The sequence below is a fragment of the Maylandia zebra genome, linkage group LG4, assembly GCF_041146795.1.
Source record: "Maylandia zebra isolate NMK-2024a linkage group LG4, Mzebra_GT3a, whole genome shotgun sequence".
Taxonomy (NCBI): Eukaryota; Metazoa; Chordata; class Actinopteri; order Cichliformes; family Cichlidae; genus Maylandia; species Maylandia zebra.
The window spans coordinates 328,343-351,768 of NC_135170.1; the positions used below are offsets into that span (position 1 = coordinate 328,343).

At 43.6% G+C, this 23,426-nt stretch overlaps 1 protein-coding gene and 1 long non-coding RNA gene across 9 annotated transcripts in view; one reads left to right on the forward strand and one right to left on the reverse strand.

The window, feature by feature from the left end:
* Positions 1-15,146, reverse strand: part of ap2a1 (adaptor related protein complex 2 subunit alpha 1) — a 38,392-nt gene extending 23,246 nt beyond the window's left edge. For 2 of the 4 annotated variants that reach the window (XM_076882808.1, XM_076882809.1), the window contains exons 1-5: positions 14,378-15,146; positions 6,590-6,801; positions 3,152-3,345; positions 2,924-3,053; positions 880-981 (exon numbers count right to left, since the gene is read on the reverse strand). In XM_076882808.1, coding sequence (XP_076738923.1) covers positions 880-981; positions 2,924-3,053; positions 3,152-3,345; positions 6,590-6,801; positions 14,378-14,444 — 705 coding nt within the window. In that variant the 5' untranslated portion in view covers positions 14,445-15,146. The remainder of the gene's footprint in view (positions 1-879; positions 982-2,923; positions 3,054-3,151; positions 3,346-6,589; positions 6,802-14,377) is intronic. The other 2 variants (XM_076882810.1, XM_004573110.6) reach the window with 2 other exon arrangements.
* On the forward strand, positions 8,237-22,696 carry LOC101468183 (uncharacterized). Of its 5 annotated transcripts, XR_001168053.4 has the most exons (7): positions 13,981-14,147; positions 14,231-14,368; positions 21,155-21,184; positions 21,308-21,393; positions 21,500-21,645; positions 21,922-22,112; positions 22,496-22,696. It is a non-coding gene; the product is annotated as an uncharacterized LOC101468183 (long non-coding RNA). The 5 variants fall into 5 exon arrangements; XR_013098196.1 differs by lacking the exons at positions 13,981-14,147; positions 14,231-14,368 and adding an exon at positions 8,237-8,548; XR_013098195.1 differs by lacking the exons at positions 13,981-14,147; positions 14,231-14,368 and adding an exon at positions 15,240-15,335.
* The last annotated feature ends 730 nt before the right edge of the window (positions 22,697-23,426 follow it).

The window sequence follows — 23,426 nt, forward strand, 5'->3', positions numbered from 1 at the left end:
CGACGAAGGAAAGACCAATCCTGCAGGGAGACCTACCTCGGCACCTGTGCAGGTGAAGCCAAAGGGCAGATTTGCTTCACCATATTTTCTAGTCTTTGGCTTGGAATGAAGTTGGTTTGGAAACATATTCAGCAATGCTTCATCTCCTGCTTTGTGTTTGTGTGGGCGCCCCGTGCTAGCAGTGTCCAAGCGTTTTTGGGTTTTTTCCCTTTTCATACCGCACCCACCCCTGCAATGGCTCTGGGCCCCCCCTAGGGGGCGCGCCCCACACTTTGGGAAGCTCTGGGTTAAGTGGTGATTGTAAATTGGTGCGAATGTGCGGTGTGAGTGGTTGTCTGCCTCTCTGTGTTAACTCGTGACAAACTAACCACGAGTTGGGATCTTCTCCTAACTGATTTATGAATGCAGCACTGTTGATTTGGATCTGCTGTGCAACACCATCGAGAAGCTGCTGGTTCATTCAGCTCTGCAGGTGGAGGGTGCCTTTCTGCTACTACTGATGGAGAAGTGTACACGGCATATTTGAACAACAAACAGGAATAAATGAAGGATAAAAAACCAGTGTGTGTTTTTCACCCCTCTTATTCACCAAACGCTGTGTATTAAATATCCCAGATATCCATGTGGATTTACTGTGCAGGAGGCCATAGTCTGTCTGTGTATTTATCTGGGAGGCTGCCTTGTTTCTTTGCGAGTAGAAAGAAGAAGCGGCTTAAATGTAACGGCCAGTCAGCGGGTCCAACCCTGCAGGTTCAGCTTCAACACGTGACTGACTCGGTACATCTGGGAATCCTGAGCTAACACCGAGACTAATGAGCAGCATCAACAGTGAGAGTTACAAACATGAACATTTTACATACAATTGTTTCTGACACTCACCCTGCTGAGGCGGGAGACGGCGAGGGAAACGCACGTCTTAAACTCGTCTGGATTCTTCTGGCTCAGGCAGGTGATGAGGGAGATGGCTGCTGTCACTACACCCTAACCCCACCCACAAAGAGAAAATGAGTAACCGCACCGATTCATCACAGCGGAGACAACTGGTACATCACAACATGTTTCAGTGGCTCATTGAAAAACAGACAAATGCAGGCAGAAAATTGAATCATGTGAAAACAAAGTGCAGGACTCTGAAGTGTTACAGGGTTCATTCAGTCATTGTTCTCATTATTCTACAGTTAAAACGTTCTGGTAAAAACAAATACCACCGCTGCTTTGGCGCCTATACAGACTTATGCTGAGTCACTAACCCAGTTCAATTTATATTGTACCAAGTCTGAACAACAGCTGCCTCAACAGAGTTCATATCAGAAGATAAAAAAGCTACAATATCAGAAGGAAACCCAACGATCGCCCTGTGAAAAGGCACTCGGCGATAGTGGGAAGGACAAACTCCCTTTTGACAGACAGAACCCTCCGGCAGAGCCAGGCTCAGGCAGGGACAGACATCCACCCTGTCGGTCGGGTGAGGGGAATAAACTGGCCAGAAGGAAAACTACAGGGGATGTACAAGGATGTACCGTCCACTCGGTTCCTTAAGGAGCCTTTTTGTGTTGTTTGGCTAGCGGCACTGAAACAGCTGTGATGTTCGTTTTAGTGAAGCTCTTTATGAATGAGAAGAGTGTGGAGGAGAGCCTGGTCAGGTGACAGGATGGAGTCAGGAACAGATTTTTCCTGGTGTGGCCAGATGTACGAGCGGCACAATCGGCTGCTGCGATCAGCTCCATCTCATGAACAGAACAATCTTTCTTTTTCCAAGAACATCACACCACAAACAGAACTATGATTCTTAGCGAATGCCATCAGCACGTCTGCAGGGAAAGTAGGTTTGTGTGTGTGATGGGGTGATGGAGTAAGACCTCCCCAAACACCAGCAGCTGTTTGGCTGTGCTTGGGTTACTATAAAAGTGATCGCTTAGACTGATTTTGGTTTCCTTATATCCCACCGAGTTATGGTTCTGTCACTAGTTAGCTAACATAAACAAATCTAAGTGTATGTTACCATCAACCAGCCAACCCGATGAAGTCACGCTCAGCACTGGCACAAGATGGCGCTCAACATGTTTGAAAGCCTTTAAGCTCTGGGAACCACTCCATGCTCGGATTGGTTAGTTCGTATTCATCTCTGGCTCTCTTCCACAGCGCGTCTTTGGCCTCCTCATGTAACCACCAGTCACAGCAGATGGCCCCGCCCCTCACTAAGCTTGGTTATACCGGACCTTTCCTCCTATTCAAAGAGTTTTTCCTTCCCTCCGTCACCAAGTGCTCTCCCACAGGGGGATGTCTGATCGTTGGAGGGGTTTCTCTACATCACTGTAGGGACTCACAATATAAAGTGCTGTTTTTGTGATTTAGCATAATGTAAATAAAACTGAAATGAACCAATGACACGTCCACAGGTGCTCAGCTGGGCTGAAAGGTTAGGATTTACATGACCTAGGATATTATCCTTCTTAGAGTATTTACTGAGTTCTAATGCTCTAATGATAAGTGGCGATCGTGGCTCAAGAGTTGGGAGTTTGCCTTGTAATCGGAAGGTTGCTGGTTCGAGCCCCGGCTCGGACAGTCTCGGTCGTTGTGTCCTTGGGCAAGACACTTCACCCGTTGCCTACTGGTGGTGGTCAGAGGGCCCGGTGGCGCCAGTGTCCGGCAGCCTCGCCTCTGTCAGTGCGCCCCAGGGTGGCTGTGGCTACAATGTAGCTGCCATCACCAGTGTGTGAATGTGTGTGTGAATGGGTGGATGACTGGATATGTAAAGCGCTTTGGGGTCCTTAGGGACTAGTAAAGCGCTATATAAATACAGGCCATTTACCATAAGTCACTGTCGACAGGAAGGAACACTGAGCAGAACAAGCGGCCCACGCGATGCTAAGTCCTCCACAGCATGAAGGGTCCTGCTGCTGAATGACCTCTGTGCTCTTACCATGTGTTGGTCGTTGAGTAAGTGCACTACACGGGACGTCCATTCACCCATCAGCACCAAGTCGGGAGAAGTCTTATAGAGCCGCAGCAGACAAAGGGCCGCTGACTGTTTCACACTGTCCATCGTATCACTGCGTTGCATCACATTCACAGTATCACAGTTAACAGGAGTTAATCTAAAATAAGTACAAAAACAACCCAACAACAGTGAAGCATCAAAAACACTTACCCTGCAACCAGTATCCGAGGGATCTCACTGGCAAAGGCTTCGGCCATCTCACGGCTTCCCACGTTCGCAATACAGTGAAGCGCCAGGCACATGAAGGTGGGGTTGCGGCTGGACAGGTCGTTCTTGATGGCGTTGTTGATCAGACGGATTAGCTCACTATTGCTATTCACCAGCACTGAGATGAACAGGTAGCCCTGGACAAATCCACATCGACAGTAACAGTGAGTGGCTTTCAAACACAGCGTCCCACAGCGTGTGCTCTGCATGTGTCACGATTTTGTGGACTAAGCAGTTTACACCAGCTGCTGTGTCACCCACGTTGTGTTATGATGTTAGCACACTCACAGGTTAACAGGAGCTGTGTCCCAAAACCTAAGCCGCATCCTTCGGAGGACCCGGCCTTTGCGGTCTACGTGGGCCGGGTCCTCCGAAGACCGAGAAGGCCGGAAGTGCGAGGCTGTGAAATTAGACGGTCTAGCCTTCAGATCAGCGTCACCGCGGTCTCGGTGGAGTTTAATAAACTCGGCCGTCTGCTCCTTGCTGTCTAAAATATAACAGGACACTGGAGTAAACTCTCGACTGCCTCACACTTCTGTTTAATCAGTTTTCTGTTTGACGTTTATTCAGCGGTGTGAAAACCACCCGATGGGTTAATAAAGTTTTATTTTACCTAATAACTTTAAATCTCAGCCAAACTGATTTACTCAGGAACCAATCAAACACCGAAAAAAGCCAAACAATAACATTTTTAAGTTATCTGAGTGACTCATATATCATGTTTAACCTGAGCAGCGAAAGACGGCGGTGGGTCTGAAAACGATGAAGCTGGGAGTTCGTTGTTCTTAGCGGCTTCAGTGACCCTCGACCTCCCGGTCAGCTGTCGAGCTGGTGGGTAACAGACGTCTCCGAAAACGTCGGCGCACTTTTGCAAATATGCGATGTTTTGATAAACCGAGCAGATATTTGAGGTTTACACAGATTCATTCTCGCCTGAAAATATGTTAAACGTTTATTTTGTGACCCAGAAAGAATAATAACAGTAATATTAAAACTAACTAGCTGCCGCCATTGTTGGAAACTGGAATGGTGGGCCACGAAGGACACACCCGACCCATCCTTCAAATTCGGGGAAATGAAGGACGGATTTGTCGGCCGCATTTGAAGGAGTCGACGAATTGGGACAGCCTTCATCACCTGGCTGTGACGTAATCGGCCTACAAATGCGGCCTCAGGAGGACGCGGCCGACATTTTGGGACACAGCGAGAGTATCAGGTGTCATGTGAAACTAACGAGCTGTGACACAAATGACCAGCTGACGCCTGTTATACACTCAGTATCTGCTGTACTGGGTCTACAGAGGTCTCTCTTTTAATAGAAACACCTGGATTAAGGCTTCATAGATCAGATCTTAAAACTATGTAAAGAAATGGTTCATCCCAAAATTCATTAGGAAAGCTGATCCCACTCAGCAACAGCAGTCACTGCATGTGTGCTACGTGTAGGGATGGGTACCGGTGTTCTGACATAAACGGTAGTAACCAGACCGAAAAGCAGCGCACATTTCGGTGCTTTTTTTTTCCTGAGCTGTGACACACTTTGGATTCTAGTCAATCATTTTACGTTTCCGAGGATAGTAGGCGGGGCCAGGTACGTACGTTCTTTTAGAGCAGAGCTACAGATTAAAAATGTCCAAGGTGAAGCAGTCAAAAGTCTGGCTGTACTTCACAGCAAAAGATGCAAACTCAGCAGCAACAAGTGCTTTAAGCTGATACTGTGATACTGTCAAAGGAGGTAACACCAAGAATCTGATGAAACACCTGGCGACGCATAGCGTTTTTTTTAAAAGCCCAGAAATGCGCCGTATTTGATAGCTTGCTGCGAGACCTCACACCGAGCGCATCTACTGCGGGTGTGGTGCCTGTTATCGGACCCGGAGCAACATCCCCAAAAACACGAAGAATAGAGTCCTGGCCCCTAGCCCTGCCAGTGTAGCAGAAATGATGAGGATGATGATGCAGCAGCAGCCGTTCTTCTCTGCGTGAGTAGCTTAATGTTGTTCGTGTGTAATTTACGTTGAGTAGGCTAACCACGTTATTACATTAATGCATGTAAGGTGAACTAGCAAACATCATCATAGCTACATGCGGCTGTCTTCTTGTTTGATGGCAGATACTCCCTTCACCCTGGCCAAAAAGGCTAAAATGACCAAAGAAAAAGTGGAAAACAGTTAAACATGAGAGGTTTAGGACAAAGTTTGTGTTTTTTCCATTGTTTAAGCTTCCAGCCAAGAGTGATACCATATATGCCCCATAGCTGCAGAAAAGGCTAACATTGTTATCTTTTTACAAAAAACAGCTGAACATGAGAGGTTTTTGGACAAAGTTTGTGTTCTTCATTCTTTAAGCACCGGTTTGAGCACCGTTTAAGCACCGGCACCATTTCAAAAGTACCGGTTTGGCACCGGTATCGGATAAAACCTAAACGATACCCATCCCTAGCTACGTGTGCTCTCACACCTGCAGTTGAACACCTGCACCGAGACCCTTTGAAGCTGGTCTCAGTACGGCTCCAAAGGAACTCCAGAGCCGTTTGTTTATTGTGTGAACGTGATCCGAGCCCAGGTGTACGCTGCAACACTGTGTGAAACAAACCACAGGAAGTGCTACAGGTTTACACACTTGTTTGTAAACTTGGTAGAAATCAAAGTTCCCAGCTCGGATCAGGGTGAAGGTCTGGAGCTTATTAGCGGTCGTGTTGAGTCAGTCGCAGCCGTCACTTCTCAAACCACATGGATCCTGAATCATCCTTATTCTGCTAACTAAACATTTCCTGTTCCTGAGGAAACTCTCCACACCCCACAGTCAGGAAATGAAAAGGTCTCAGCAGCAGAAGGATTTGTTCTGCAAACATTTACTTCAGTTTTTTCAAACAGCATTTCAAAGAATACATGAATCCACACAGGGCTTCATGTTTTTTCCTAAAATGTAAGTATAAATAAAAACACCCTGGAAAAGCGTGCGGCGGTGACGAATCACAGCTGGTAGTGACGTGAAGTAAAGGACTACCACGTTAGCTATGTCACAAATAATCTAATTCTGTTTTTATTCAATAAAACAGGGAAATGATGCTGTCAACACTCTCACGTCTTATATCTGGTGAGCCTCAACGGGTCAGGGATCGGGTGTTTGAGTCCCTCCTGTACACTGGAGCAGAAGTGGGCCAGCTGTGAACGCTTGGTCACAGTGTTTAGTGGACACGTGAAAAGTGGAAATGCAGCCCATGTTCATACAGCACTTTTATACTGCTACGTAGCACTCAAAGGGCTTTTATACTACACACACACACACACACACACACACAGTAGTGCAACACTTGCATGCATCTCACACACTGACATGCATTTAAAGAACAAGACTACAACGCTGTGAAAGACTTACAATCTGTTTCTCTGTGTACTTGTTGGAGCTCAGCAGGTTGACGGCCTCCATGTGTCCAAAGTCAATGTCATGGCCAAGCAGAAAGATAAAGAGCAGCTTGCAGACATACTTCTTCTTGCTGTAGCCATCCAAAGCCTTGTCCCCTTTGAACTTGGAGCGGATGTTGGCCAGCTCTTTATTAATCCGTTTGATCTCAGCCTCCTTGCTCTTACCTGATAAGGTTAAAAACACAAAGACACTCGTGTAGCATCAGCATTCAGAGGTGGACAGATCTGGCCACTGAAGGCAACTTTAAGATCGCGCAAACCAGCAACAGCTAATCGTGAGACCGTTTTCATTTTTCTTTGACTGAAACTATTTGACAAAATGTTTGGATAACTACGGAGCCCTGCAAGGGACATAGGAGAAAAAAATGAAGATGAACTTTTGAGAGATCTCACAAAACGTCGAGCTGGTGGGTAACAGACGTCTCCAAAAACTTCGAGCACTTTTGCAAATATGCGACGTCTTGAGATGAGATGAGAGAGCCTTTATTTGTCAGTTGCAGGTCTTTTGCCCACAACCGAGATGACAGACCTTGCCAACCGTACATACAACACAAACATCACATTGGGGAGACAGGTCAGGCCAGGTAGCGAGGAAAAAAAACATCGAAATGTGTAACACAGAAGGATAATACAGGAATGCACAGATATCAACACACCACAGCACAATAAACACAGACAGCAACATGGGAAAGAGTTCCAGTGTGTGCATCAGATCTGGGACCGAGCAGATATTTGAAGTTCACACAGCTACATTCTCGCCTGAAAATATCTTTAAAGTTTATTTTGTGACCCAGAAAGAGTAATATTAAAACTAAGCCTTCGAATTGGGACAGCCTTCGTCACCTGGCTCGTCACCTATCCCAGGACTGCAGCCAATTCCAGTTTCCAACAATGGTTTAATATTACTCTTACTGCGGTGTTAAGCAATGCAGTTGAAAAATTTGGGTGCACCTAACTTTTGTGCTGATGTGCCTAAGAGAAAAAGTTAGGCGCACCGGTGCAACCGTGGCAAAGAGTTAGTCTAGAGCAGCGGTCTCCAACCTTTTTTGCGCCACGGACCGGTTTATGCCCGACAATATTTTCATGGACCGGCCTTTAAGGTGTCGCGGATAAATACAACAAAATAAAACTAAAAAAAGAAGGTTTATTCATAACACACGTGAAAAGACCCAGGAAAACAGAGTTAACGATAAAAACGATAACAAAATAACGCTGAAAACCAATAAAAACCCTGAAAACTACACATTTCACACCTGAGCCTCAACTCTCGCGGCCCGGTGCCAAACGACTCACGGACCGGTACCGGTCCGAGGCCCGGGGGTTGGGGGCTGCTGGTCTAGAGCCCTGCCCTAGACTTGTATTTCTGACATTAATGGTAAGACGGAGGTGAGTTGTGTGCTTCTGTTTCTTAGATTGTATCTCTGTAGCTGCCATCAGCTGCCACGTGTCCCCTGCTGGGACTATACACACAGTCTGATTAAGAAATTCCTCATATAAGGAATTCCAACAGGTGGTTGGCCATGCATTAGTGTAGGGTCCACCTGATTTGGTGAGGGTGGATGTGGATTTTTGAAGCCTTGCAAGAACTCTGTCAATGTTTGTGATAGAGATGGACCGATCCGATATTACGTATCGGTATCGGTCCGATACTGACCTAAATTACTGGATCGGATATCGGAGAAAAATAAAAAATGTAATCCGATCCATTAAATATCACGAAAGCACCTCACAAAACTTGCAACACGCCGTAACTCACCTCAGAACGTTAGCACGTCGGAGCAGTATGCATCACGTGATAGAGCGGCTGTGGCATGCGGGACCTGTCGGTGGTCTGGATAGCATGTGGAGCTTCGCTAGCAACCTGGCATTTCATCTCCGACAAAGTTTTCCCCGAGAGAAGTAAAGCAAGTGTGTAAGTCCATCTCTGAATGTTTGTAAAGCATTCCCACGTTAAGCTTAACGAGCGACTGCCTCTCGCTCTCCGGCTGCTACTTCAATCATGAAACTGCTAATGATCAGCTGATCGGCTTTTCTGTCGCGAGTCCGTCTTTGTTTTTGGCCCACTTTGCACCAGAAAGAGGAAACCAGCGGCTGAACAACAGCAGCACGTTTAAGCTTGATCAGCTGTTGTTAGAATTTATTTAATATTACTTTCTACACCAGGATCTTTTTCTAAGTAGCTGACGCTGGTAACTGTGCAGGGGCGGATCTAGCAAAGTTTAGCCAGGGGGGCCGATAGGGCATTAACAGGGAAAAGGGGGCACAAAGACATACTTTTCTTTCTTATTCTCATTTAAAATGTCGAGCTTTTAATAAATAATTATCTGACACACAAAGTTTTAATTTGATGTAAAATGAATAGAAGTCAATTACTGTATATAGTGACTATTAAGTCTAATATACCCTAGTAAGCTATAGTACATTTTCCTTTGGGAAGGTACCATCTGTGCAGTCTGCAATTTTGTTGAAGAAAGATGTTGAATCTATTTAATATTTCTTGAAAAATAATTGATTTCTGTGCATTTTTTTTTTCACACTGCATCAAATTAAGGTTGATTACGTCGATTAAGCATCATGAGGTGGAGCGTGAGGGGTGGTTCCCTATTTTTTATTTATTTATTTTTGTTGTTGCTGGGAGTTGGAACCCTATTAGTTAGGTTGCTTAATATTTACGCTAAGTACTCTTTAAAATACCAGAATAGGGAGGATGGTGTAGGTGTAAGTTTATTAGATTGATCAGTATTGCTGAACTATGAAATATTTTTTTTGTATACAGGTATAACAGAATAGCTTTAGTGTAGTTGTTGTTTTAAACTTGAGTATGAACTTATACAAAATGCAGCAAGATATTTAAAAAACAGTTTTGTTGATTAAAAACACTATATCGGATTCATATCGGTATCGGCAGATATCCAAATTTATGATATCGGTATCGGTATCGGACATAAAAAAGTGGTATCGTGCCATCTCTAGTTTGTGACCAAGTCTAGGTTATCCCCACAACATGGGAACCAATGTAATCCTCTATAAAGGCTGTCTGGTTGTCTGATGGCTCCTACTTTTAAATTGCCCAACTTCCACACATCTTATGTGGTCTGTGTTGAAGCCACTGCAGCCTAAAGCGGGAAAAACAAACAAAAAGCCCTCCACCTGCTAGCAGATGTACGTACGGTATGAAAAAGAAACCCCTAGGAAACACTTTTCTCATCTTATTATGCTCACAAGATTTGAAACAACACTTGACTCCTGACCGTGACACTAAAATGTCCCCTCAAAGGTGGGTGTCCACAATATCCAGCCTTTCACAGCTGAGCGCCTCTATCGCTGGTTTTTGGTATAAAAACAAACAATTTTCAATTGTTGGGAAACAAACCCAAAAATGGAAAGTGTGAAAGCCTTTGTGTGAGTCTTCACCATAAATTCAACAAAGTTTACAGTGTAAACAAAGCAGAACAAAAGTAAAACTGAGAACCGCTTATTGTCCAAGGGGAACAGAGGGTCCACGACGGGCACTACGGCCTAAACGGAGTTGGCAGTTAGTCGTCTGTATGAATCAGACCTGCGACCTGTGCAACTGCTGTTGACCTTTCATGTTTTCTGTCAAAACACGGATGGAACGAGCTCGACCGACTTTATAATGACCATGTTTTTACAGCTATGAAGCCACTATGTTTCTGCAGGATTTCTATTGTTTTATCGCTCAGCTCTAACTGCAAGACAGAAAGCAGGAATGACTTTACTCCATTCAACACACTGTTAAAATAACTGTGTGATGACTCCCGTTGTTGCTGTTCTACTATGTTTCCATCAGGAACCTGTCCCAGCTGTCATGGAGTGAGAAGCAGGGTAGACCCTGGGCCAGGCTGCCGATCTGTAAAACTAAAACTGAAGTGAACAAATAAAGTCCAACTGAAAGAGCGCCGACTGGACTGGAGCCAACGACTCTCAGTGTTACCAACAGCACCGCTGTGCACCTGCTAGCATGTTATTAAAGAAATGCATTAAAAAACTGAAATAAATACTGGAGGCTGTTTGTTAGTGTCGGTTTAACAGAATAATACTCTGACTTGCTCTCACTATCCATCCTTTATTCAATGTTCTGCACCCCAGCAAATGAATAAACTCTTGTTTGGACGAGTGTCCCCATGAAGTCAAACAGGCTGGGATGAGTGAGGTCAGTTAGAGAGCCTGCATACTGGATGAACATTCAGGCTCGCTCACCACTGATATTTGACAATGGTGTGTTGATAAAGTATCGCAAAAGGAAGATGACACATTTCTGTATCAATCTTTAGTCTCGCTCTGCTGTGAGCTCACATAGATGAACTGGAAGGCTTTGGGATGTTCCTGCAGAAAAAAATATCCCATTTTAAAATTGATCCAGTAAGATCCCCACGAGGAGTTTCCTCAAATACAAAGCCTCACAATGTTGCCAAATACCTGGCTTCAGCTGGGTTTAGGCTACGGCCCATCTTGGGACATTACACGACCAGATTTCACAACAACAACTTCCTGTTTCATGGCAAAATCTCCATGCCACTTTTACTTTACAATATGAAGCAACTATTGTTTTCAATTGGTGCCATGTTCATAAAATCGAAATGAACTATAAGTGCTTCGGCCCTATCAAACAGAACAGACACAACAGCGTCCTGATCATGATTTTGGCCATAATTAACCAAACATGATCAAACGATACTGAAAACACATGTTCTGCCACAACAAGCTCTCCCTAAACCACTGCCTGACCATTAGGGCTGAACGATATATCGCATTTGCGATAATATCGCGACATGATCAAGTGCAATTTTCTAACCGCAAAGGCTGCAATTATACTCTGGACATGTCCAAATTCATGGGCTGCATCCTCCTGAGGCCGCATTTGTAGACCGATTACGTCACAGCGACGTGCCGAAGGCTGTCCAAATTACTACCATATCCCAGAATTCATAGCGCGGCCCAGCCAAACTCCAGTTTCCAGCAATGGCGGCCGCTACTAAGTTTTAAAATTACTCATACTAATCTTTCTGGGTCACAAAATAAACTTTTAACATATTTTCAGGCGAGAAAGTAGTTGTGTAAACATCAAATATCTGCTCGGTTTATCAAGATATCCCATATTTGCAAAAGTGCTTCGACGTTTTCAGAGGCGTCTGCTACCCACCAGCTCGACAGCTAGCCGGGAGCTCGAGGGTTACTGAAGCGGCCGAGAACGGCACAACTCCCGGCACATCATTTTCAGATCACCGCGGAGTTTCGCTGCTCGGGTTAAACGTAATATATAAGTCACTTAGACAACCTAAAAATGTTATTGTTGGGCTTTTTTCAGTGTTTTGTTTGTTCGTGAGTAAATCGGTTTGGCTGAGATTAAAGTTATTAGATTAGATAAAATAAAACTTTATTAATCCCCCGGGTGGGTTCCTCCTTGGTTTTCACACAGCTGACTAAACGTCAAACAGAAAACTTATTAAACAGAAGTATGAGACAGTCGAGAATTTACACCAGTGTCTGGTTATATTTTAGATAGCAAGAAGCAGACGGCCGAGTTTATTAAACTCCACCGAGACAGCGGTGACGCTAATCAGAACTAGACCGTCCAATTTCACGCCTTTAAATTTTAAAGGCGTGTTTGTGTGTGTGTTTATACAATTGCTATTATGTTTGCACTTTATGTGTAATGTTACTGACTGCAGAGATCAGTAAGATGTGTGTATTTTTTATTTATTAGTTGTATTTATTTAATATTATTTTTTAATTGAATGACTGTCTAGTAGTTCACAGATGTCGAAAAACTGAGTGTGGTAAAGCCACTGATTTTGTTTATGTATATTTCTGCAATCTGCACATTGTACTGACTTTCATTTTAATGTTTACACCAGGGTTCCTTGTCAGCACTTTATGCTCAGATGTTTGTAAGCTAAAAATAAACTATTGTGTATGTTCAAATATACTGTTGTGATTGAAGAAGTTAAATAAAAATGTCAGTCATCAATTCATGCATCACCTCATGTCATCATAACAGAGGTCTGTCTTCCAGGAAAGAACAGTTTAAAATTAATGTAATATAGTATTGGCCATACTATATGATGTATTGCTTGTCTTTGTTTAATAATACAGAAGACAAAGACCTTAAAAAATAATCGCATCGCAATCGCAATATTGGGGCAAAAAAATCGCAATTAGATTATTTTCCATAATCGTTCAGCCCTACTGACCATGTGCCTGCATTTGCCAATCACTGACCTAATTCGTGTTTAGTCTGAAGAAGTAACACTACAGTTAAAGACAGATCTACTTTCTGCTTAAACAGCTATAATGTTAAGCAACACTGGAACAGCAGAAGCCAAAGAGCTTGTCAGTAAAAGACATTTTTACCATGAAAAGCAATGATGATGATAAATGAATGGGATTTAATCATGGGTCATCCTGCAGCCCGCCTTCCTGCTCAAACAGCGATAGACGGCTACCAACCAGCATGGCTGATGAGTTAAAGCTTTCTAACTACCATCTGCCCAAGAAGTGGTACACTCCCCAACTGGCCAGGCAGCAGACAACTGTTTCCAACAGGCTTCCATTAGCACAGATACGCCTCATCCAGTACCTCCAAATGAAATATAAAGACAAAAAACAACCAGTTGCACAGTCTGATTTACATAAGTGTGTTGCTGACATAACAAGACTGAAATTCATTCTCACAGGTTTTTGTCAATAACATTCCAATACAGCCTGTCATGTTATTACTATTTATTTCAAATGAGTATTTGATAACATGTAATCCAGTGTATTTCCCAATCACATGTGTTTGGAGATGTCTGCCTGCCTGATACAGCACGTTTGAAAACAAGTCATCTAGACGCCTCTGCAAATGTTTGCAATATTCGTCACTTTGAACATTTACACTAGTTGTTGGTCCACATTTTTATTTTCTGCTGAATTTCTCTTTAAATGTGCCCAAAAGGCAGAATAACACAGTGAAAGCTGGAGGTATCAAACATTCGACCATGAAGTAGCCATTACTGCCTGTCAGTGTAAGCCTGGAAGAACTGTCAGGTGTGCAGTGACAAGCACATCAAGCACTGGCATGTGTAATCACAGCAAAAAGGAAACAGTAGATGGCAACTACTTCCTATGTTCTTGTTACTACTCAGTAACAGTGAAAAGTGGTATTCACGTCATTACTGGAATAAATATTACTAGGAAACTGACAAAAAAAGACATTTATATAAAACTTTGCAGTCAATTGCTGGATATATGTAGCATTTTGTTACACGTAATAGTATTGTTTATTATTATTTTTTATACTTTGCTCCTTTTGTTGTTGTTTTAAATACCAACCACTGGTTTCCGTGTGAGCTTCAGTCTTCCTTCCCTGCATGTGGAGCGTCCTGACACGACACTAAATTTCAATGAACTTTCGTCCCCGAGCTCTCCAACATGTACAACTACACAACAGGAAGCGTTTGATCAGCGCCGCCACTCCAAGCCTAACATCGCTTATTCTGTTCCTGCAGGTGACTTCACCACCGTCACGTTACTGTCAATACGTAAGAAATCATTGATTGTTTCACTAAACGTTACCAAACTGATTTTTTAGATACAGCTTTCTGCGTCGAGGTTACCACATGACAACGCTGCATGACGTGTGAGACGATCACCAGCAACGACATTAGCCATGTCAACTTTGACGACACAATGAAATAACAACACATATGATGAAGAAGCATACAGAAAGGTAACTCACAGTTTCTAATGTCCGAAATGAAAACAGCCAATCCGCGCATTCCATCTCCTTTCGACACAGCCGGCATGTCTGCAGGTTTCTGTCCTCACTCTGGCCTTCTCCGAAAAACACTGATGCCGGTCACCCTCTCACAGCGGACTGGAGTCGACGATGGCAAACTTGATGTTTAGTAGTAGCCGTTTGCCTGTCTGCAACTTTGTGACTGACTGCTGCCTACCAGGTTCGGTCGATGCTTTTAGGTGGGTAACTCAGGTAGCATTTACTAGATCCGCTGGATGGCAGTCTATCAACAAGTAGCGGGATAAGTTAACGTTATCCCTGTTAGCTGGCTTGTTTCCTTGGCTATGGCAAGCTAACGTTATTTCATTCAATCCTCATCTACCTTGGATTGGAAATTACGTATAACTCATACCACAAAAATTTGCTAAAGATAAAAACGGCTACTGATAAATGTCTTAAAGCTAAATGCACTCAGACGTGTTAGTAAGAATGCTGTCCGAGAGTATATTGTTCAATTACTTCGAGTCACGTAACGTAAAGCTAGCTTAACAGCTAGCTAGCTGACTAGCAATATCATTCAAATACTGGAGCACATCACCGGTCGATCGGAATAACTCAATAGAGCGTCTCAAATACCAACCAGCGGTCGGACTTCCTTGAGCTCTCTATTCGCGCACTAAATTTGGTTAAAAATATTATGTCCTGAATAGCTGATGTCCGCTCCAATTCGTTAGCCTGCACTGTACGGCTCGGATCAGGCTCGTGACAGCAGAATAACGTGACCGCGCAGCACTCCCGTGAACGCCTACGCTCCTTTTCGTCGTTCGAGTGGACCCTATTGCTGATTGGACAACTTGCGGCAATATGTGGCTGTACCGACACAGTGCAACTCTGTCATGAACCCATTTGTATGGAAAACAGGCTACGACTGAGCGACAGGGAAGCCGGCCCGACGGAAGTATGCTAAAAGTAGGCTTTCGTATTAACAGTGCTAAGCTGTAGTGTCCAGTCGACAAGTGTTTTATTGTCATATACAGATAATCAGTGTAGCAACATTTACCTGTAATGCTCGTGTTTCTCAGCTTTACATGAACATGTACAAAGTGTACAGGTATATTAAGAAAGAACATAACAATAATAAAATAAAAAATAATAAAATACCCAGTATTACATTTTAAGAGAATTTAAAATCATTTTTGGTGTTTACAGTTTGTGCAAAACTGCAGTGAGGATTTAACCATAAAAGACGTTATTGTTTTAAATAATATGTGAGAACTGAAAACATCACATGCAAATGACATGCAGTTTCACCTGCACAGGTATTCATTGGTCCTCGTGCAATGAGATTCCTAGCACAGGTTTCCAGCTAATGTGTCTGTTTACCTGCACGTTTCCATTCAGTTATTTGGGAGCGGTGGCACTCAGATATGCCATCTTAGGACCGTTCAATGGACAGGGTCAAAAAGTGTCTAAACAAAGGCATTTGAAACCAATAACATGATCAGGTCTTAGATTCACAGCATTAGGACATTGATCTACAACAATGCTGCAGTTCTGTGGCAGCTGGCAGCAGATGGCTGCATAACATTTAGGATGCAACATGCAGCACTGAGCATCAATTAAAATATTAATCATTAGATTGCACCACTATGTCTGATACCAATTCAATTCAATTTTATTTATACAGCTCCAAATCACAGCAACAGTCACCTCAAGGCACTTTATATAGTAAGGTCGACCCTACAAGAATACATACAGAGAAAAACCCAACAATCATATGACCCCCTATGAGCAGCACTTTGGCGAACAGTGGGAAGGAAAAACTCCCTTTTAACAGGAAGAAACCTCCGGCAGAACCAGGCTCAGGGAGGGGCGGGGCCATCTGCTGTGATTGGTTGGGGTGAGAGAAGGAAGACAGGATAAAGACATGCTGTGGAAGAGAGACAGAGGTTAATAACAGATATGATTCAATGCAGAGAGGTCTGTTAACACATAGTGAGTGAAGAAGAAATACCCAGTGCATCATGGGAATCCACCAGCAGCATAACTAAGGGAGGATTCAGGGCCACCTGATCCAGCCCTAACTATATGCTTTAGCAAAAAGGAAAGTTTGAAGCCTAATCATTTTTTTTTTTTTTTGCCTGTCCTGTTTGGCTCTTTTGCATCAGAATTGTTGTCTAAAGGCAAAGAAAGATGCCCAACGGATTTACTTTACCAAATTGACCATCCCAGCCTTGCCGTAATGGTCCATTTGATTCACCTTTTATTGTTTATTTTATTTTCACTTACTGAATACGAGACAGACTTGACTGGGGGAAAGAAGGGGAGAAAGAAAGAGGGAAAGAGAAACAGCTGAGAAGAGGGACGGGGGAGAAGGGCAAAAGACAAAAACCAACAGAATAAGCAGAGAAAAAAATCCATCTATCGATCACCTGGATCACTTGCTGAGAAAGAAAAAAGAAAACAAGCAGAAGAGAACAAGAGTAACAGAATAAACAACATCACAATGATCTATGGGAATATGACAGTAAATACTAAATATTAAACATTATTGTGCAGCACATAAGATCAACAGAACACAGTGTGCTTTGAGGTAGGAGCCAAAAAGGGTGTAGTTTGTGGGTGTGATCACCCGTGTGTACACCTGTGAGCATGGACGCGCTTGTTTTTTGTTTTTTAAAAGGTTCCTTCATGTAATAATCTGCTAGAGGGTGTGGGGGGGCCACAGCCCCGTCCTCCAGGGCATGAAGCAGGTATGGAGGAGATCAAAACTCCAGACATCCAGAGGCCCCCAGAACACAAGAGACCAAGGAAGACCAACAGAGGGGCAGCCGCGCCACTGTCCCAGAAAGAGCTGAGGAGAGTCCCAGATGGCTCACTCAGCAGCCGCGGAGCAGAAGCCAGGGGGAGTTGCAGTGACGCGCCCGTGAGCTCCGCCGGCAGCCAGCTGTGCCTGAGTGACCGAGCCCCAGGCCGAGACGCCGGGGGCACCCCACCTCCGAAGTGGCCCGAGCGAGCCCCAGGCTCCAGGCCCCGATAAGCGGCCGCCAAGGAGTGAGCCGGTGTGTACCTGGACGCCCACCCCCAGACACAAAGAACCACCAACGCACCGATGTCTGAGGGAGTCCGCCACTGGCAGGGGAAGTGGTGGTAGGGGGAGATAGGCCTCCAAACCTTGGAGGGCCTGAGATGTCCCCAGAGAGGTGGCGCCTGACACCCAACCTGACATATAGACACAGACATACAGGCACACACAGATACAAACATCCATTCCCACCCTCATGCTCTCATATGCACTTACTCCACACTCAACCAACGTGGAGACAGACATAAAGAGACGCTGTACACACGATCACACTCCCCAAGCGTACTCTACAAACCGGGTATAGGTACCCTTGCCCCTGGAGGGGGGAACTGCACCCAGACCCAGGTGGTGTTACCCTTTTCCCTGCGGTGGGGGGAGGCAGACCGCCCCGACTCCGCAGCAGCAGGGAGGCCCCACACTCCAGACCGCAGTCGGACGGCCAACTCCTCCTCCTAGCCCCCCCCGCTCCAGCAGGTCGCAGAGAATGGGGGTGAGAGAAGACTCCAAACCTCCCTCCACCCGCTCATTGTAGTGTTGATGCATGTGTGTTCTAAGGTGCATTTAAAACCCAGGAGGGCATGGAGCTACCTGCCAGAGAGCAGCAGGTAAGCGCATGGTCCCTCCTGCTAGCCCTCAATGTCTACGTGTATTTAAAATTGAGAGGTGGGCAACGATGCCAGGGGTGGGGTGTACACCCTGATGGTACTTTGGACTCCGTGTATCGTGCCCACCCCCAAGATCCTATATGTATGTGTAATGAGAGTGTGAGTAATGTGAATGTCTAAGTTGTGGGATAAAATTGAGGCAGAGGCAGCCAGAAGGGGACGGGGGGGGGGGGGGGGGGGGGGGGGGTAGCCTCCTCTGCACCCTGGTGACATACCCCTACTCCAAGGTCCTGCATGTGTGGGTGGTTGTGGTGGAGCGGGAAGAGGGAGGCAGCTGGAGATGGGGAGGGAAGGAAGGGAGGGGCAAGTGACCCCTCCCTGGGGCCAGCTCCCCCGCTGACCCCAGTAGGCACCCCCATACTCCGCGACCCACCAGGGAAAGGGGGCCCAGGCCCATCCAGACCGGGAAGCCTAATCTTAAAAGTAGAGATAGTGTCTGTCTCCCGAATCCAAACTGGAAGCTGGTTCCACAGAAGAGGGGCCTGAAAGCTGAAGGCTCTGCCTCCCATTCTACTTTTAAATACTCTAGGCTCTATAATGTTATACTGTGGACATTTATGTGCTTTCTGTGCAGAGGAGGGGTTTTTTTGTTTCCTGTTCTCATGCTGTCCTCCTGTAGCCCAGCATGAGTAGAGGTCTCTTTTTTTCCTCTAGTTATATTTTATAGTTTGATGATTTAAAGTAGAGATGGACCGATCCGATATTACGTATCGGTATCGGTCCGATACTGACCTAAATTACTGGATCGGATATCGGAGAAAAATAAAAAATGTAATCCGATCCATTAAATATCACGAAAGCACCTCACAAAACTTGCAACACGCCGTAACTCACCTCAGAACGTTAGCACGTCGGAGCAGTATGCATCACGTGATAGAGCGGCTGTGGCATGCGGGACCTGTCGGTGGTCTGGATAGCATGTGGAGCTTCGCTAGCAACCTGGCATTTCATCTCTGACAAAGTTACCCCGAGAGAAGTAAAGCAAGTGTGTAAGTCCATCTCTGAATGTTTGTAAAGCATTCCCGCGTTAAGCTTAACGAGCGACTGCCTCTCGCTCTCCGGCTGCTACTTCAATCATGAAACTGATCAATGATCAGCTGATCGGCTTTTCTGTCGCAAGTCCGTGTCTCTTGTTTGTTTTTGGCCCACTTTGCACCAGAAAGAGGAAACCAGCGGATAAACAACAGCAGCACGTTTAAGCTTGATCAGCTGTTGTTAGAATTTATTTAATATTACTTTCTACTCCAGGATCTTTTTCTACGTAGCTGACGCTGGTAACTGTGCAGGGGCGGATCTAGCAAAGTTTAGCCAGGGGGGCCGATAGGGCATTAACAGGGAAAAGGGGGCACAAAGACATACTTTTCTTTCTTATTCTCATTTAAAATGTCGAGCTTTTAATTATTTAATATTTATCTGAATCTTACACCCAAAGTTTTAATCTGATGTAAAATGTATAGAAGTCCATTATTGTATATAGTAACTGTTAAGTCTAATATACCCTAGTAAGCTATAGTACTTTTTCCTTTGGGAAGGTACCATCTGTGCAGTCTGCAATTTTGTCGAAGAAAGATGTTGAATCTATTTAATATTTCTTGAAAAATAATTGATTTCTGTGCATTTTTTTTTCACACTGCATCAAATTAAGGTTGATTACGTCGATTAAGCATCATGAGGTGGAGCGTGAGGGGTGGTTCCCTATTTTTTATTTATTTATTTTTGTTGTTGCTGGGAGTTGGAACCCTATTAGTTAGGTTGCTTAATATTTACGCTAAGTACTCTTTAAAATACCAGAATAGGGAGGATGGTGTAGGTTTAAGTTTATTAGATTGATCAGTATTGCTGAACTATGAAATATTTTTTTTGTATACAGGTATAACAGAATAGCTTTAGTGTAGTTGTTGTTTTAAACTTGAGTATGAACTTATACAAAATGCAGCAAGATATTTAAAAAACAGTTTTGTTGATTAAAAAACACTATATCGGATTCATATCGGTATCGGCAGATATCCAAATTTATGATATCGGTATCGGTATGGGACATAAAAAAGTGGTATCGTGCCATCTCTAATTTAAAGTCTCACACACAACCCGTCAAAAGGGGAGGGGGACCGGCTGCTTCCAGACCCAGATAGCAAGGAGACATTGAACTAATGTTGATTTTTCATCTGATCCATCAGAATCGTCAGGATTGAAATGTCAAAATCAGTGTTGAAAGAACATTAAAATACTGATGGAACCTGACACTGACAGTGAAATAACATTGATTCACTGTTGTTCTGTTATCGTTGATTGTTGATCTATTTATAGTTGACAAGGTGACAACAATCACGTTGAAAAACCATCGATTTATGGTTGAGCGGGAAATTAAAGCTGCTACCACTTGGACTATTCCATAGCACCCCTCTCACAGTGGTACGTCCCATCAGGCTGCGGGAAAATTCCATTTAAGCTCAGCAGAGTTGACCGGACGTTTTGTCAGAACACCGGAGACACAGTCTGAGTTTGTGCACGACACTCTCGGCTTTATCAGATAAGAATGTGAGAATTTAGTTATTCGTTATTGGAAGGTCGACGTATGTATGATATTACTAAAGCTAACTTAAACAGAAGGAGAAAAGTATAAATTTCACAGACAACACCAACGCTGAACAAAGAAAACATTTCCATGACCCACATTCATGTCTTTCCGTTATAAGGCGATTTGCTTTTGTTAGCCGTGCGGTCGGCTTGCTCTCGCTCTATGGCTGCTGTATACAGAGTTAATTCCCACAAACGATTTACAAATGTGTGCAATATGATCCAGAAAGTTGCCGCTACAAATGCATACAATGCGTGTGTTACACTTGAAGCTTTGACCGCACCGGTTTCCATTTATAAACACGTGAAAGAGTCACCTGAGACCGAATGATCACGTGACTTTACATTTCCGCGACTTTAATAATGAACGTTCCTACCTGGAGCTTATCTTGAATAACATTATTTTCCTCTTTTTATTGACATTGTTTTTTTTCCATTTTCTCATTTCAGATCAGTAAAGTACAATCGACCCATAAACAAGTAAGATACTCGTGTCTTCAAATTATTGCTAGTTTTTAACCATTTTTGTGTGATGTAAATTTTACTGTAACTTAAAGCAAAAATAAACAAAAAACACAATACTGATATTTTGTTTTCTTTCAGACCAAATCCCTTATACAGTTACAGACTGATGATGAGCAACCTCCAAAATCAAAGGTTTCCCCAGGCCCCACGTGTGAAAGTACCAGGTAATAATGTAATGTTTAGTGTGTGTATATATGTGTGTGTGAGAACAGGAACCTCTGTAGACGAGTTGTATGTAATTTTTAATTTTTTAAACATTTTTCTATACAGGCTCCACCACTCTGCAGTCTGCCCCCCCAACTCACTTCTAGCAACCATCATGATGCTCGGGCCAGCTACCGGCTCCTTTCGCCAACCTACACAGCTATGCGACCTCCCCAGCAAATAGTCTGCGTTCAGTACCTTCTCTAATGACGGTATGCTTTGAAACAATGAGCTGCATCACAATTTCATTGTAATCTTAACTTCAAAACACTAATTTATGCTGCTGAATATCATCATATTTTGCTTTGCTATCATATACCATTTATATGTAAAAGGCTAAATTGTAAACAGTTTTAACAGATTGAACTACTTAAACCTGAATGCAAAATGTGAAGCCATCACTTATGGATATAGTCTTTTTTTTCATCACAATGCTTATCCAGTTTATCACAAGCCAGTATTCTTTGTGTTATTGTTCTTGTCAACAGATGCAGCCTTCCAAAAACGTAATCATGATAAACGAGCTGATCAGAGAAGTCGGGGACCTCCGTGAGGAGTTCAGAGCCTTCGGTTAATCCTGCAGCACTGACCCTGTTGATGCTGGGGTATTGCCTCTGGATTAGCCATTTAACAACATAGATGAGATGAAGTGCAATGACCGGAGGTGAATAAAGCAATGGTAAGTTCTTAAAGGTTCTGGTACTTTTGTAACCCAGAACTTTAGAAATTGTCAAATTCAGTTAAACTGCTTAAAATGGCCTTCTCCTGTATGTTCTGATTGAATATACAACAGCAGGCTATCATTGGGAGATCCAACAAATAGAAATAGAAATACATTTCACTGCCAGTAGTTTGGTTTATTCATTATTAGAAAATTAGGCTTTGAGCTTCTCAGCTAATGGCTCTTTGAGAATCAAAGTGATGCAGCAGTTTGCTGACTTTTTCCTTGTGACTTTCATATTAATCCCATAATTTCTCCCTGCTGAAGACAACTGACAAGAGGTTATTCATATTTAAGCTCTAATTTGGCCTTTCCCCCTTCTTTTTGTGTTTGTGTCCTAGATGGCCTGACTCAGCCGGTGGGGTAAACGCTGTTTCTGAGTTTGCCTTCGGCCAAGCTGTGCAGAAATGTCTCCTCTACGCTCCAGATCACATGGGTGGTGCAGGATGCCCGATATCCAGCTCGATCCCTGAGTAAACTTAAAATAAAATAATAAGTGACCTATAACCAATACCTGTAACAAAGAAACTTTTTTTTCTTAATGTAATAAATTACTTTGGTATTGATACAGATGTCTGTCATTTTTTTATTTCATAATGCCAGATGCTTCATATTATAGGAATATTATTATGGACGTGACAAATTGTATTGTTGTTTCAATAGTAACCAAGGGTGCGAAGTGATGGAAAATCAACATCAGACTTCAACAGTGATTCAATATCTGACATTGTTTCAATGTTAAAGGGTGCAAGAGTGACGTTAGGTCAACGTCAGATTTCAACAGTGATTCAATAGAATCACCTGATATTGACTAAACATTGAAACGATGTCTCCTTGCTATCTGGGGATAGAGCACATTTCATTCATAATGTTGTCAGTCCAAGCCCATCATGTATTCATGATTTGAAATGTGTGAAATCCCAGAAATAAACCCTAGACAAAGTGAATCTGTGAACGAAGGTGTAGGTCTGTTAGGTTATGTTGTGGTGATCCTTGGGTTGGGGAATGGGTGTTCATACTGGAGTGCAAAATTAAAACCAAGATGGACAAGAAAGGTTCAAAGCCATCAGGTGCTCAGTTTAGAAAAAATAGAAAAGAAGAGGAGAAACGAGCAACAGATGCAGGTAAGCAGATGTGTGATTGGATCATGGCAGCTCATCCTGAAACAATCAGAATCAGAATAGTTTATTAATCCCGAAGGAAATAATGTGGGTTACAGTTGCTCCAAGAAGAAATGGTAAAAACAATAACAGTAACAGACTAAACTCCAAA